We start from the raw sequence: 16,872 nt of genomic DNA, 5'->3' as shown, positions 1-16,872 counted from the left end.
TGTTGCTGCCTGCAGATTTGTTACAACTCGAGAAATACCGAAATATCAGTGAGGAGGATACAAACGCTCTCCCTTCTGTCTCCATATAGCCCCAAACACCCCATGTAGTTCTGAGAGATCTCAATAAATAATTTTTGAGATATCTCAATAAGTATCTCAATAAATTGGAAATCTTAGCTGTCAAAGGATTTGTTTCAAAAAAATATTTTGTATTTAGGGTTACCATGTGCAGACCAGCTAACAACCTGCAGACATCTTTTGCACAAAGACCCTACCAATGTATCTGAGGCTATTAGAGGAGTTTTCAGGCTGGGATCAGATTCAGCGCAGCACATTTTGATAAGGACTTGGAATGGTCACAGCATTTCTCATATGGAATGGTTTGTTCTTCAGTGGGGGGAAAAAATCAGTGTCATTTGAACTCATGTCTACGTTTGTTCACAATGCTGTCTTTTGGTTTTTTTTCAGTGTATTTTAAACACTCCTATAGGGGGACAGGCTTTTCAAAACATCTGCAAATACTGCTGATGTATTTTAAAAGATGTGTTGAGAGGTTGTGTTGAAGGAATGAATGGAATGACCAGCATCTGTGTTAGCTTGACATTGCACCACTTGTTACCTCTTAAGAACTACAGGAAAGTTTTGAGAAAGAACCTTCATCCCAAATGAAATGTGAAAGCATGTAAGGCTTAATGAAGCTACTTGTGACATGGCAAAGAAAATCACATGTACTCTTTAAAAGGATTGAGTTTGCTCCCTGTTTTGTTGTTGTTTTTTACCTACTCAGACCAGAGATCTATCAATCTATGGAGGTTTTTTTTCCCTGCTAACTGCAGAAAAGGAAGGAACAGCAAGCTAGTCACTAAGGTACTTCGGAGTAGCTTTGGACTTTAAAGAAAGTTCAAGGCAATAAGCATTTAATTTGTATTGCATACATGAAAATTAAATTATAGCATTTCTCCCATTCTTTTTTGTGAACAGCATCTCTCCCATTCTTTTGTGTGTATGCCATGTTTGGTTTAATGGAGAAATGAGAAAAGAAAATAGATTCTTTTTTGGAGACTGGGTACTAATGCAGTAACATTAAAGGCAGGCACATTGTTGTCAGCCAGTTTGCATATTTATTTACTTTTACAAATGGTTGGCTTGGAGTCAGCAGTTAATGGAATGAGAATGATGTTCCTGTACAGATCATTTCCTGAGAAACATTTTCAATTACAAACATATCTCTGCTTTTCTTTCCTCATTTGTTATGTCTTGGAGAATAAATGGGGAGTAGCATTTACAACTTAAGGTTTATGTTCTGAAGACAATTTTAACAATGATCCCCACATAAAAAGGCCCCTTTGTAGTTGCAGACATATGTTTATGATGTTTTGTGCTGTGAATATCAAATTTCTGGTGGACGCTGTGTCACACTCTGCAAACTTGTAAACATCTATAAATTCATTGGATCATTTTAGTACCATGTGTAATGCAGATTTATTGTCTTTTGTGTGGATTTCTTTTGTTTCAGAGTTGAAGTTGAGCTGCCAAAATCCATATTGGACGAATTATGTATTCAAGAAAATTAGGCAGTACCATTTTTAGATTAATATTTTCTTTTCCCTTTGTGGACTTATAAGATGCACACACACAAGCATTAGAAAATAACATTTTGGATGGATGGCCCACAAAGCAATTGCATAAGTTTGCTTAACTAAATAGTATCATTCTGTAAAAGCTTTAACTAGGACTTTTTGAAAATGCTTTTGCTGCTTTTTCTCTCATTCTCTGACCATCTTAGGTAATTTGGCTTTTTTCTCGCATTTGCCAGTACAAATTCAGAATTACTCCACTGGAATTATATCAGGGTATGAAACTGGAGTATGTGAGGAGGAATAGGAATCACACTGAGCCGGTGAGATGGTATAAATCAGCATAAATCCACTGAGATCTGTGTGGATACAGTCATTTACACTCAAGTCTGCATTGCAGACTATCAAGTCAGTAGAAGAAGTAAAGCTGCTTTTGTGCACAAGTGGTTACAAAAGGAAGCCATCAAGGTCATGAGCATTTATCAGAAATTTGCACCCAGTGAAGAGAATAGGAAATAAAAAATAATTGATCTAAATTTGGCTCAACTCTAATTCAGTGGATATGTCTGTCTGTACAAGAGCAGTAAAGACATTTCTTATTGAAAATCAGCATTTTTCTAAACTGGCTGTAAATTCTGGCTACATACATAAACATATGTAGCATATGTGAGCGTGTTTGAATGTGGGTGTATATACAAATATCCTGTGTTACTCTGGCGAGATGATGTCTGCAGCTAGCCTTCCAAGTTGTGCTTGTTCCAGGAAAAAGTAGCTTAAGATAGAGACACGGCACTTAAAGCTGCTGTCTACCATAGTAGTTTATAATATCAGGTAGTTTGTCCTTTGGCTTTTTATAGAAAGCTTAAACTCCTGGAGTCATGTGACAGTCAACAAATCTCAGCTTCCACAAAGAAACAAAAAAACCCAACGAACCAAAGTATTTGCAACCTTAAAAATGGCAGAGAAGACCTTGAATGGAAAACCCTTATGTTAAAGAAAGAAAGGAAGTTAAAGAACTGTAGAAGTGTGTATGTATATACTTATGTAGGTGTATATGCATATATTTAAATCTCCTCATTTTGAAAGACTGAGGTTAGAAGCATTGTGTCACTGTGCTCCTCCAACGTTAGGGTTCAGTTCTAGTTAATCACAAACTTTCAGAATTGATCCATTAGTGTTGTAGCACTTGAGTAATTTTAGTTTTGTAAGTACGGAATCAATTATATGGAAAGACATGGCTGTAGCAGTCAGAGGAGAGACCATTTAACACTACATCTTCCTATATTTATTTTATGATTCTTTGGATAGATATGCTAAAATACGTCTAAACCACAGAGAGTGCATTGGGTGATGTAGCATTTCTGAGCTCAGTTAAATAAAAAGATGTGTTTTATTCAAATCAGAACAACATTAAGCCCTGAATACTAAACAGGGCAGCAAAAAGCCTTCAGCACACAAAATAAACAAGTAAAAAACCCAAATGAAACTGTCTAATAAATACAATGTGGAGCAACAGGCTGCATGTACTAGAGGAATTAAGCCAATTTAAACCGTATGGGCAGTACTCCACTTTCAGATGTGCTTGGTGTCCAACGGTTTCAATGGCAGTTGGATGCACGCATCAAAGGGCAAAGTCTGGCTCAGAGCACCCACGTGGATTTGATAGCATGGGTTTATGACCTTGTAATCCTAGAGCATCTGAAACAGTAAGAACTCTATCCAGCTTAAAATAGCTGCTGTAGTTGCTGTTGATACAAGCTTGTGGGCTCCCCAGCTCTGGGGCCAAATTTGGTGCTGGCATGATAGGAGGAAGTCTGTTGACAGCTGATAGCAGTGGAGTTGCACTTGATTACATCATAACAAATTTGGCATGTGGAGCTGAATCAGAAGTCTGAGCAGAAGTGTCCATTCCTTATCCAGACTTAAAACTGAGACTTTCACATTGCTAATCCACAGAGATTTGTCTAGGCCATGTGTAACTGTTGCTTTTAAGGGTCTTGCTTTAAAAGTACATTCAACCCCCAGTTCCACTCAGCATGGTGACTGTAAAAAAACCATGAAGGACTGGATTTTCCTCTCACGTCCAAAATGATAGAGTCCCTAATTATGCCAATATAAGCATGACGAGAGGAAGCCCTATGGTAGCCAACACACTGGGCTGTATCTGGTCTGCAGCAGAGGGTGAGAACAGAAAGGTGCTCTTAACTCTAATTGCTGGGGTCGTCCAGTGGCCAAGTATGCCTGATTTCAAGCAGACAACTCTATGGATACCATCCTTCAGAGGAGCTGCCACAGGTCCCTGTGCGCTGGTCTGGCTCCTGGCAACTGGTGAACTGCTGCAGCTATGTCCCCTCTTCCCTTCCTGGGTCTTCCCATGGTAAGACTCAGAGTGGAGGTCTTACTGATGCTCCAAGTCATTCCTCAAAGTATTTCAAGAAATTAGATGATTTTATTTTCATTTCAGCTGCTGCAAAAATTGTCCCAAACCTCTGTGCCTTGTTTTTATTAAAATACTAAATTGCTGAAGTGATTTTAATGAAAATTATTAAAACAAATTAATGAAAAGCAGCTGAAAAATGGATTCCTCTGCTGAAACTGTGGTATGCAAACTCTTAACCTCGATCACATTTTTGTGGTTCCTCTATAAACACCTAAGTGTATAATAGTGGTTTGTTGTGGAACTTTTTTGATGGAAATTCTTAGAAAGTGAGGCTATACTGCATAATACATTTTCTCTCCCTTTACGTACAACTTGATATAATGCATGTGTTCTTATCTGCTTCTTTTAGTAGTATTGTTAATATGTAGTTAAATCTTTTCAATATTGGGAAAGAAATGAAAAAGATGCTATCAGGCTCAGGGTTCCTCCACCATGTTTTCTGCAGGTAGGGGACAGGAGGGCAGGAGGGGGTCTTTACTATGGGACTAATAGCAACCTTAGGCATGGGTTGTGCACTGCAGAATGCAGTGGCTGAGGAGGAGCTGTCTTCTCTGGCAAACTGGATCCATCTGGGATCTTTGGATCATCCAGAGGTATGTTGGGTAGGTTCTGCATATGGCTCGGGCAGGTGTGAGAAATGTATGTGCTTCGGGTGATCTGCTTGGGGGAACAAGACCACCACTTGTGTGTACCTGCCTACAGCAAAGCAGCACTTAGCCCCTGCTATACAATAAATACAACACTTGCAATGCATTCTAGAACAGATCAATGTATTAGTTTCTCACATGTATTTATTATTATTTTATTTGTATTTTGTGTTCCCTTTCCATGCAAAGATACAGTGGCTTTTTTGTTTGCTTTCTCTTATTTTCAGAAACTCTGATAATATGATGAAGGTCATGTTAGTAAAAGTAGAATGTAATGTAATAGCTGTGCACATTGGAGGACAAAAATGGGGAGGTTCAGTGGGCCTTGCAAAGAATGCTTTACAAAACATTCAGCTTTGAAAGGTCCGTTGAGTCTCCATGGAGAAGTGTCAGCGAGCTCTGACAGTGGGTCGCTCCCTGGATAGACGAGCCAAAAGTTTTCTCCACTGTCCTTCACTAGGAAAATGAGCTGACTGCTTCCTCCAGTGTGTCTTGCCCAAGCAGAGCATCCAGCCCTTTGGGATAGGAGAGCTCAGTGGAGCCAGTTGGCTTGAACAGATTTTATTTTCTATGCTCCCTCTTGGGGTTGTGTGAAAAAAATAATTTCTGCCTAGGAACCTTTTTGCAGAAGTCCTCCATGAACTAAACATTTCAGAACAGAAAAACCTCCACATGGAAGTTTTCTATCCACTGACATTTTTATGCTCATAACCATTTTGAACCAAAATGGAAAAAAAAAAAAAGGAAAAAAAGCAAAGAGGTTAATAAAACCAACAATTGTTTTCTCTAAGGAGTGCTAGCAGTTCAAAAAATTGCCATTAAGTGTAAACAGTTCCTGAGATTGTACATGCTAGACCAAATTCATCCTTGCTATAACTCCTCAGAACTCAATGGAGTTACATGAGGGATTAATTTGGTCCATTGCTCTCAGCCATCAGTTTTAGAAGATATACAACAATCCAGGGAACTATTATTGTCAATGTTATTTTATGACTCTTTAGAGCTGCTCAGTGTTTGTATTTTATAGATACACAAGCAGGGTGAGTGTATGGAGTGAAGTTAGTGGATTTTTCAAAGTTATTTTTGTACAATTAAAAGTAATAAGCATTCTAACAGCCATTATTGCTATGAATCTTACATAGGTGCCTGTATACAGCTACACAGACTTTTGAAACATGCACAGACATTTCATCTGGCAGAACATAAAACATTTCACAAAGCATAGAAAATATTTGGAAAGTTTTAAGTACTGTTATCACACCAACTGACTAATTATCACAATGTTCATGTGAAACTTAGCTGTACTTATTGCACACAGGAAGTTAAAACAGAGAGGTAAAACTGTTTTCCAAAAGCTAATTTACAAGGCAGTCATGGAGCCAGATCCCTACTGTCACTTTCTACTTTTCTGTTTTCTCTGAACTTAAATTGTTTCTGTAATTTTCAAAGTAAACCGAGGAAAGTTTCAGGTAGTAAATCTGAATTGTTAGAGGGTGAATCTGCATCTGCACATAAATAATATATTTTATTTCATGTCAGAAGGTGTATACAGCTACTTGAATCTTTAGGACACATGTAGGATAGTTGAATTAAGTTATTTAAGTTTAAACTCTGACTGGAACAGTTGTGCTAACAACCAGTTCTGTTGAAGGTCTGTACACTGGAAAATGAGTGGTCAAAACAACATTACTTACTTGTCATTCGTAAGACAGCAAGCCTCTTTCCTGGTTTGGTAAATCACGTTTGCACTGATTTCTTGGTTACAAAGCAAGATAGAAACTTGTCTGATCACCGGTGTGGATACCCTGCCTGCATAATGCTATGTGTTCTTCCATAGCAGTAGGATTAGTGTGTTGGCTTGTTTGTATTTATTCTTTTCTGTTACGGAGGCAGGTTTGGGCAGTGAAGGAAGGGTTTTGTCTTGTGACCTGTTAAAGTTTGGGTTACCCAGAGGCATGAATGAAGTTGCTCTGAACTGTACCAGGTACAGAACCTGTACAGTGCAGAACTAGTTGACAGGACTGCTTTTACACGTCTCTGGATCTCTCTGTTCCTATGTTCTTAGAGCATGTATTACAAGAATTTGCAGCATTAGGAGATTTTGGCTGAGTAAGAACTTGTCCATATTTCCTGACAATTGTGGGCGTCTCCAAACTATGGGATTTTGGATTACTTCCCCCATTCCCATGTCTGAGTTCTTTCTCAGCCTCTCTGGACTCCACGCTAAGGCAGTACGTTTGAGGGTTCGTTATCTCACACCTGTGTCCTACTGCTGTGGTTTCTGCTAAAGGAAGGCCAAGAACACAGGCCAGAAGCATCCTACAGTCTGCTCCAGCTGATCTCTGACCTGAACAATGGAGGGAGCTGTGTGCTGCGACTGCATCTTCAGTGCTAAATAGTTTATCAGTCTGGCAGGTCTTGTGTGGATATATAGCCAGACCCAGCTGTTCTCAAGTAGCTAAACTTGAAGCATCTCCTGAGCAAGGGTGACATAGCTGAAAGCAATAATAATTTCCTTCCGCTAAAATGATTCATTAGTGTTAAAAAGCAGTACCATTAAAATGCAAGTGAGCCTTTTAAAATTTGAGGACAACGGGCCTTATTCTGGAAAAGATTTGAGGAAATTGCATTGATTCCAGTACCATTATCCATGAAAAATCTACTCGTACAAGTCAAGGTTTGTTGGCTGGGCCTCTGACTTTTGTTAGCTATATTTTATTGCTGTAATTACACCTAGTGGCTTATCTAATAGAGTCATGTTCTTATAAAGAAATTAAGACAATTAATGTTACTTTTAGCAAGAGTGAAATAGTAAGTAAAATTGAATTGAAATTTGACCAAGTTCTTCTTTTATATTTCCTAGTATCTGAATTACAGGAAGAAGGAATAAATGCCATTAACTTACCTCTCAGTCCAATTCCATTCGAACTAGACCCTGAGGACACTATGCTAGGTAATTCGTAACATTTTTACATCTCAACTTAAAAGCTTGATGTAAAATAAAGTGTCATGCCTGTAATAGTTTCTAATATCTTTCTTTTAAACCTTCCAGAGGAAAATGAAGTCCGAACAATGGTTGATCCAAATTCAAGAAATGACCCAAAATTACAAGAACTAATGAAGGTAATGAAAAGCATGTAAACACTTTCAGGAAAGTGAAACTATTTTTTTTAATGCTGTCCCTGCCTCTTTCATTTGAACACTTCAAAGCACTGTTTAGATATTAATTAAGTGAAACCACATGGTGTGTACATCCCAGTGAAATGAGCAGGTCATTTGTTGCAGTTTTCTTCTCTAGATATGGCATCATGAGACTTAAGAATTTGGATTAAAATCCTGAGTCCAGAGTCTTAGTCCCATCCCACCCCCAACCTAAGATCACACTGACTTCCCTTGAACTCTTTGTGATTCTTGGGGTTAGAACTTCAGCAGAAAGCTTCATTAGAATCGACTTCAACACCTTTTACTTCACAATAAAATGCCAAAATAATACTGAAAGCAAAGGACAGATTTCACTGCAGAAGGCACTGCATCAGTCCAGTATTTGTCTAGACATTGTGGTGCATTGACACAGCCACCTTAGAAGAGTCCTTCCTATTTTCTTGTGATGGCATTTCAGACTGATTTGTATTTTGAGCCATTGCAGCTTTGGTATTCTTTCTGCTAAATATTTTCATCATTGTACAAAATGCCATGTGTTTTAAATTGCAAATGAATAGTGTATAATACTGCCAAATTTGTGTTTCCCATATAGGTATTAATTGACTGGATTAATGATGTGTTGGTAGGAGAGAGGATTATTGTGAAAGACTTGGCTGAAGACCTGTATGATGGACAAGTATTGCAGAAATTATTTGGTAAGAAAAAATATACATGCATGCTGTTGGGGCACTTTGTCAGTAAGTGGATCACTTGTTCCTACTTATGAGCCTTGGTATCATTTTACATTTATGCCACTAAGTGATATAAAAATAGCATTGTATTATGAGACCCTTGAGCAGTAGGCTGTTTGCACAATCCTTATAGCTACAGTGCAGTGTGTGGTGCTCTGTAGCTGATGAGAACAGCATAAAGCCTACCTGGGGTGCTAGAGAGGGAGGGTTCTTGTCTTGGCAACAGTATTCGCTCCAGTTAAATTTATTATCTGCATATGTGCTGTACAAACTTAACCGTGTTACAAGTGGAAAGTAAGCTTGAAGGCAAGGGTATTTTCAGTACAACGGTGGATGTTTTTAATCTCTGCTGGTTCCATACTATAGTTTATTCACATTGCGAAGTTCCTCTGGAAAGTTGGAATTTCTTTCTGATTTGATGTCTGGCTTTTAACGTTACTGAGGTAATGGTACCCAGTGGACTGCAAACTGAGCTTCAGCTGAGAAACAGATAGAGAAAAGAAACTGCTAATGCAGAGCTGGCATGTGCTTTTTTAACTGTTGGCTTGGAAGCCATTTTCTTAGTTATTACAGCTCATAAAATCTCCAGTAAATTTCTTTTCAGTATCTTAAATGAATCTCGAAACATCATGTGAGCACTTCTAATAAAGACTACACAGACTATTCCGTTGTATGAATGGTTAAGCTATTGAATATATTGTGATGGACTGGATATGCCCCAGACTAAGTAATTTGATTCTCATGGGCAGACCTCTAGTGACTTCACCCAAAACCCAAAAAATGTGTATCAGATACAGCCTGACTCTAAATAGGTGTATACTGATCCAGCACTTACTGATTTCAGTGGAATCTTTTCCATTACCCTTAATTCCTTGTGGATCAGGTCTATGCTAACTAAAGACTTCGGTCTTGTGGTGAGACTATGCACAGACTGATTTCTGTGGAGGCACAAGAAACCCATGGACATAGCAGTCTCTTAGGCAGGATTCACAGGCTGGTAGCTCAGGCTCACTCTCTTTGGGAAGATAATCAGCTGGCTTTGATGACAACACGATCAGCTCTTCCCAAGCTTAATAAGATTCTTTCATAGAAGTAAATTGATAGGCAACGAAACATTTTGTTTCTGGTGTTGTTATCAGGGAGCTTTTATTGCTAAATTTTCTTTGCTTACTATTTAATTGCAGACACTAGGCCATGTATGTATATACCTAGCAATCTGTACTAATTATTAACAAACTAATTCATAAAGTATCTTAAAATCTACTGCAAATTTTGAGTGCAGAAAAGGGCTGTGGTTTCATAGAAAGAAATTGCCTAAGGTTTTATTTTTTTTCATATCTCCAGAAATACTTGTTCACATTTCTTGGGTGCATCGTCCACCTCTATGAATATGGTGTCACTTCACTTTTATCACAAGTGGGCCAAGTAAAATTTTTAAATCTCCTGAGTCTGAGAAGCCAGGAGGCTGAGACTGGTGAAACCAATCTTAAAGCTGGTATCTGTTTCCTAGGTTTGATGGTCTGCTATACAAGCCACTTACATGCAGAATACCCTTTATCCAGTAGCAACAGAAGTAATGGGCCTTATCTCAGAGTCTGGTGTTCCCTAAAGGGGGTCACAGCAAATAATTGTTAGCCAGTAGCATGGCTTTCATTAATGCTTAGCCTTCCCCTTGGCAATGGGTAAATAAAGGGAAAATGTGAACTGTATGTTTAGGAGTTCAGAAGTGTGGGGCAAGGTGGCTCTGGAAGGAAAAGCAGATAAGTTTAAAACTAGGAAGTCTAATATCTCTTGAATATACATCTGGGTGCATGGTATGTCTTTGTGTTCTTCATGGAGTTGACAATGTTTTTTCTTCTATTATCACTTCAGAGAAACTTGAAAGTGAGAAGCTGAATGTTGCTGAAGTTACTCAGTCTGAAATTGCTCAGAAACAGAAGCTACAGACAGTACTCGAAAAGATCAACGAAACGCTTAAACTCCCTCCAAGAAGCATTAAGTGGAACGTTGACTGTAAGTTGTGTGTTTTCTATGCTGTTCTCATTTGTTGACAGCCAGGAGTTTATAGCTGCTATCTGGAATTCCAAAATACCCAGTGATAAGGGAAGGCTGAAGCCTAGTATTTATGGTAGGAGCTGCTCTGCAGGGCACTTCAGATGTGGTACACTCTACCCTCTTTACTGGTGCTCAACCTCCAATTTAAATAAACTGTCTTTTCAGAGTCTGTCAAAGTATGGTATTTCTGCTCTTAAGTCCATAAGCTTAGGTTTTCTGTTACCAAATTGGTTTGCTGAAATGGGCATGTACCTGCATAAATGTAGTAGATAGGCAGAAGGAGAGTTAAGCCCTGGGACTCTTTGTTTGTGTAAAATTTGCAGCATAGATATGTATAAGATTTCTGATCGTTAAAGGCTAAATCTGAACCACTGATTTTGATTACAAAACTCTCATTAAAATCAGGACTGCACCCTTCCTGTTCTATTGTATTAAAAATTAACATAGTAATATCTAATAGAAAAGCCCTCAGTGGCCCAACACAAGACATTTTGTTGCAGAAAGCAGGTTATCAGCAGTTTTAGAAAATTAGGTCTCTTACTCTGTTCTAAGTTTGGTATCCAGAATCATTTCACACTGGTGACCAGTATAAAGCAGTTTCCCTGTCTCCTATACCTGTCTTGAGCTGAGCTGTTTTGTATCGCATCCCATTCACAACAAATTAGTGAGAGGGAGAGAAATAGCTCAAGGAAGGGTGAACATTAGGCATTTCTGACCTTCCTCTTCGTGTGGTCCCAATGAGTTTTCTGTCCCCATCTCTCTTCAACTTCCCCCCAGGTTTTTTCCATTCTCTGTTATGCAGCTGGAGGCAGTGTGTTTGGAGTGGCCTGACAATTTAAATTCTAGTTTTAATTTAATGTTTTACATGTGTTTTAGAGCTAAAGTAGAGATAGACAGCAGCAGCTGGAGCCAGCTGTAGCACACACCGGTGCTAGGCAGACATACATCTTTTTAGTGTTCTGCTAAAGCACCTCATCCATGATCACTGGCACCCCAGCCAAATTTGACAGCGATGCCACATTTCATATGAATGAGTATCTCCATGGCATAGTTGAGACTTGCATTGGAAGATAATGAAGAAGGATATTTCAGTGAATCTGATTTTGCTTTACCAGTGAAGTAAGATAGTAGTTACTGTTTAGTTCAAGTACAAAGAACATAAGTGCACTGTACTGTAGCTATCAAAGATCATTTAGGAATACTACTCTGGGGAAGACTATAAATGCAAAAACAAAACAGAAGAAGAAAGGCAATAATAAGAATTAGAAATGATTCACTTTCATTTCAGTGGTTTGATACATGATTAAGGATTTCCTACAGTATGGCTTTTGATATCTTGTAAGTCGTGTTAGTGTTAACTACCCATATGAAACCTGCTGTGAAAAAGCTTCAATAACAAGAACTATAACAACTTCATGAGGAATGTTTGAGTCATTGAGTTTAGTAAGTTATTGCTTAAGGCTTCTGCCAAAATAGGCTCGTTTATCATCCTGCAGACATTGTGACACTTAAAAATGAGTAAGTGCATGTTATGAGTACAAAAATATCTTTCTGATAGTCCATAAATCCTTATTGAAATAAAGGGAATAAAGGAAAGGCAAGGAGAATGCAGAGACAGCACTTAAACTGCTGTACATGAAATCTGGCTTTTGGATTAGCTTTGTGTTTCCATCTACACAAGCCTATGGCATCCAGACATGTTGCAGAAAGTAACACTTTGGTGCTGATGCATATTACTGATTGGGCTGCATTCGTATGACCTGTTGAACAGGAGGAGACCAGTAAAAGAGAGGAGCCTTAAAAGTGCCCCCTGGCTCCAGGTGGCAGGAGGAAAAGAGTCCCATAATCCCTACATCCTAAAAAGTAAAAATATGTGCCCTAGTTACTTTGCAGTTTGTAACTTGTGCTTTTAATATCTATTTCAGCTGTTCATGCTAAAAGTCTTGTAGCAATACTTCATCTTCTGGTTGCATTATCACAGTATTTTCGAGCACCAATCAGACTCCCAGATCATGTGTCCATTCAGGTGGTTGTTGTGCAGGTAAGAGAGGTGTTAAATGGCTCTTGGTAGTGTTGTGAAATTAACTGAGGGATTTCTTGAAAAATATATCTGGAGTTTCTGTTTGGGCGGGCATGCGTGTGTCTCTTTGGCTGACAAGAAGCACACGTGCGTCTTCCCTGCTGACAATGCTTCAACCAGAAAAAGGCAGAAGTGCTTTCCCAGATTGAGCTGTGGCTCAGAATATCTTATTTTGATTGTGAAGTGGCCAGACACTGACATTAAAAATATATGAAGCATTATTATTGTTGGAATGTGTTTGTTTATCACCCAATGTGATCTCTAGAATTATTATTTTTCCCATTTTTGACGGTCTTCTCACTTGTGTAGAGATTCAAATCATTCTTGGCACTGAATGATGAATTGTCACTGTTTATTACATTCAGATTCATGTTAGGTGACTAAATATTCTTTTTCAGCCTTGTGCATGCTAATTTAGTCTGATTACAGTGTTGGCTTTCTTATAAGCATGCAAAAAAACCCCCATCAACTAAATCTTTTGTGTCAGTCAGTCTCCTTATTAGAGCCTCATCCATCCAAACTCTTCATGTTATTCTGTTCATCATTTTTCTTTCAGTTGGACTTGCACTATCTTATTTGGCCTCTTCCCATTTAATCTGCTTTTCTTTCTCTCCAATTAACTTTGCCTTTATTTTTCACACTGTAACTGTCTTTATTTATGTGTTTTAACTGATGTTACCCTGAAGTATATGGTGCAAAGAGCTATTGCTCAAGTTTTGTGTGACTGAAAGTCTGTGGGACAGATCTGAGAAAGTAACCAGTCCTTTTTCCAGCATTCAAATCAGACAAGTTTTGTAATCTGGGGAGTAATCTGAAGGAGAGTCTCTGGTAGATGTGTCACTGACACCTGATAATGACTCATTGACTCTCAGATTCTGCTTCGGGGGTTTCTCCACAGACGATGAAAGAGAACCCCAGCAAATCTGCACTTTTGCAGAACATAATTTTCAAGCACTTTCCTTTGACTATTATAAATATATTAATTATGCTGGTTTATCTCACAGTTCTACCAAAAACAGTTTAAGAAATCAGGAGTGCAGCAGTCAGGGCATTTTTGGGATGAGAAACTAAGCCAGAAAAAGAACACAGTCCTAAAATAAAGAACCGGATCTTGCATTCTGCTGTCACTCCACATGTCCAGACAAAATTCCCATTGAAATCAATGAATATAATTGTCCTCTTGTTTAATAGGCTAATGTAGTTCAACAGCAAATCCACTGAAGTCAGTAGAGATAAACCAATTTAAAAACAATAAGTAGTGGGAGAATCTGGCTCACTGCTTTGCCTCTTAGCTACACAGTTATAGCTCAGGCGCCAGCGAATTGCAGAGAAAGCAGTTGCACCAGAATGAAATCCAAGTAATGTTGCAGAAGATTTCGCCCTGCAGACCCAGTTCCTGGTGAAAGCCAATCAGTGGAACTGCAAGGCTATGCTGATTCCTATTTACTTAGAGTGGGGGCCAGTATTCTTACTGTAATTGTGTTTGAGACATTTTTCATTTTTATTTTATGGTGGGTGGGTTTTTTATTTTTTAAATCTGTCTTTCATGTCCTGTGGGATTGGTTCTATATAATTCATCACGTACCCTTTGAACTCAGTGAAAGTTTTAATCAACAATCAGCAGATCCTAAAGCCTGATTTAGTTTTCAAACTTGCATGCCTCATCTTCTAAACCCTCATACATTCTGCAAAGTAAGGTCATGCCTAAGGAAACTCAACAGACTATGTGGTAGCTGGTTTTAAATTCTACTCTGTACAGTTTGATAAAGGGAAGAGTAGAGAGAGAGAAATAAAAGAACAAAGTACTTTTATGAAGTCTTTTAAGGAAGACTACCCTAATTCATGTAATGATTTTGTTAGGTTTAAAAACACATAAAATGTGAGGGTTGCCATGTTGGCTGGGTGTAGTTTATTGAAATAGAAACAAAGATATTTCTGAAACAAAATATGTGCTCAGGCCCAACAGGTAATCAGCACAGTTCTTATGAAAGCTTGTTTCCTTTGGCTGTTTTGTACAAAAGCTGTTACCAATGAGAGTAATACAAAATCTGGGTTATAAGCTGATTTGGGAAAAAATGTGATAGTTGGACTTTTTGTAGCTATTTTGTTATATTATTTTCTTTTCCTTCCATACTAATATAATTAATAACTTTAAACAAAGCCCAGGCTTTGTTTGATCATTTCTACTGAAACAAGTGAGAGCTTTTGTGGAGAGCTGGACCTTGCCATCATTTTGCCTCTTTTTAAAAATTATTTATTTATGCCATCCACAAATGGTTAAATGACAGATTGTTTGTGTGTAAGAGCTGTAAGTCAGAGAGTATAAGAATGCATCGGCAGAACAGCCAGAATAGCTTCAGCGTATTCTGAGCACTGGGACAGCATTTCTTGGGTGCATAAACTACTGTTAAGCAAAGCTAGGAAGTTAATGAGATTAGAAGAAAGTGTACATCATAAGCTTAATATGAGATCATAGGTCCCACTGCCTCTCTGAAAGCTCTGGGAAGGTCTGAAATGTTGCCAAGCATCATTGCCTCCAGGTTCTCAAGAAATCTTTTTTTGAACCTATGACAAATGTATTTGTCCTTTCAAGCTCCAGAATAGTTCTGCGTTTCATCTCGGTGGGGCAATTATAAACCATGATCCTCCAAATGAAATGGATAGCAACAATACATAGGCAAAACCCATTCAAATAGTGGGAAGGTTTTCAGAATGGGACTTTGTGTGGGAAATTAAGCACTTGGCCCTCAGTTATATAAAACTGCTGACATATAGCTGATGCGAAGAGATGTGAAGAAGAGAGACCCTTTCCATTTCCAGGCAATTCCAAATTTCAGATGTATTTTTTTATTCTAGGGGTAGTCACCAATTTAAAACGGTAAGTGATTAAGAAGATCTTTCATGGCCTTTAGTGGACTCTTTCAGCTGTGAGGGAAGAAGATGCCCAGCCTGTCCAAATAAAGTCTTCTGTGGTTGCTGGGATGTGCATCCAGCTTTTCTTTTTAATGGGGAATCTTAATTCATGCCTTATTTCTCAGTGACTTTCAAATAGTAGATGTTCATTTTTATCATTTGTTATTTCAGTTATAGCCACTGTGGTCTTTAAGGAACATTGCTGCACAGTCTTTCAGTCCTCAGTAGCACTTCTTTTTTTTTTTTTTTCTTTTTTGTCAACAATAGGATTAAGGTGCAGAATTCCTATTGATATTAATGGCAGTTAATCAAAAAGGGAAATAGGTTTTATATTGATACTGGAGTATGTTTTAGGCTATTTTTGCATGTTTGCAGAGGGAAGGTAGAGTATTGGAAGCCTTTTTCTTCTGCCATATCACCGGACTGGGAACTGAGAACTACGGTTGCTGTTGCTATGATGCTCAGCTCCTCTAGGAGACAAGAGTGATAGGGCTTTTGCTCCAGAAAGCATCATTGGCATATCAGAGTCATCATCAGGAGGAAATAGAAGTTTCCTTTCACCTGCTGCAAAGGGAAAAATAAACAAAAAACCTAAACAGAGTGGGATTCTAATTTGAGCTAGCATGAACTAGATTGTAACTTCAAGTGCAAGTACTTATTGCTGTCTGCACAAGCTGGAAATTATGAAAGCCCTAAATGATGTAGTTTTTCTTCAGACTTCCAAGATATGTGGCAGAAGATGGCTCAGCAGCTGTTCTGTGCCTCCTCTTTCAGTATGTAATACCCTGGACTCCTCTCTGTCTTTTTAATGTTCAGAGGTCCTCCCTGAATGCATTTTTAACCATGTGCAAGATATTTAGTAACAGGGCTTTAAAAAACATAATGGAAAGCCCCTGAAACTATTATCTAGCTAAAAGGACAGTTGAGATTACTCCAAGTGCCAGTCTGGAGTGACCCAGAGGGTGCCATGTGTGGCTTTCTTGTAGAAAGTAAGTTTGATCCTCATATATTTTAGTAATGCAGTATAGAAGTAACAGGCTCAAGCCTGGCCAAATCCTCAGCACATCATACACTGAGGACTGCCTCTGAGGACGATGTGCTATCTTCTCCAAGGCAGGGAAGAGCAGCAGCCCCAGTTCACATGCCATGAAGGATTTTTCCAAAAGGTTATTGTTCTTTTCTCTTTTCCATGTAGAAGGGCAAGCCTAGGACCCGCATAAATTTATTTTTCTCATTTCCTTGTATGACAGGGACTGAAGAATCGTGA

At 38.5% G+C, this 16,872-nt stretch overlaps 1 protein-coding gene across 1 annotated transcript in view; it reads left to right on the top strand.

The window, feature by feature from the left end:
- The window catches only part of PARVA (parvin alpha), a 68,738-nt gene that overhangs the window by 36,399 nt on the left and 15,467 nt on the right, over positions 1-16,872 (top strand). The window contains exons 2-6 of the mRNA XM_059825794.1: positions 7,528-7,617; positions 7,717-7,787; positions 8,419-8,521; positions 10,430-10,570; positions 12,538-12,653. Of these exons, the coding sequence (XP_059681777.1) occupies positions 7,528-7,617; positions 7,717-7,787; positions 8,419-8,521; positions 10,430-10,570; positions 12,538-12,653 (521 nt within the window). The remainder of the gene's footprint in view (positions 1-7,527; positions 7,618-7,716; positions 7,788-8,418; positions 8,522-10,429; positions 10,571-12,537; positions 12,654-16,872) is intronic.

This window comes from Gavia stellata, chromosome 17, assembly GCF_030936135.1.
Source record: "Gavia stellata isolate bGavSte3 chromosome 17, bGavSte3.hap2, whole genome shotgun sequence".
NCBI lineage: Eukaryota > Metazoa > Chordata > Aves > Gaviiformes > Gaviidae > Gavia > Gavia stellata.
The sequence above is the reverse complement of the archived record's forward strand: the minus strand, read 5'-3'. Positions and strand labels throughout refer to the sequence as shown.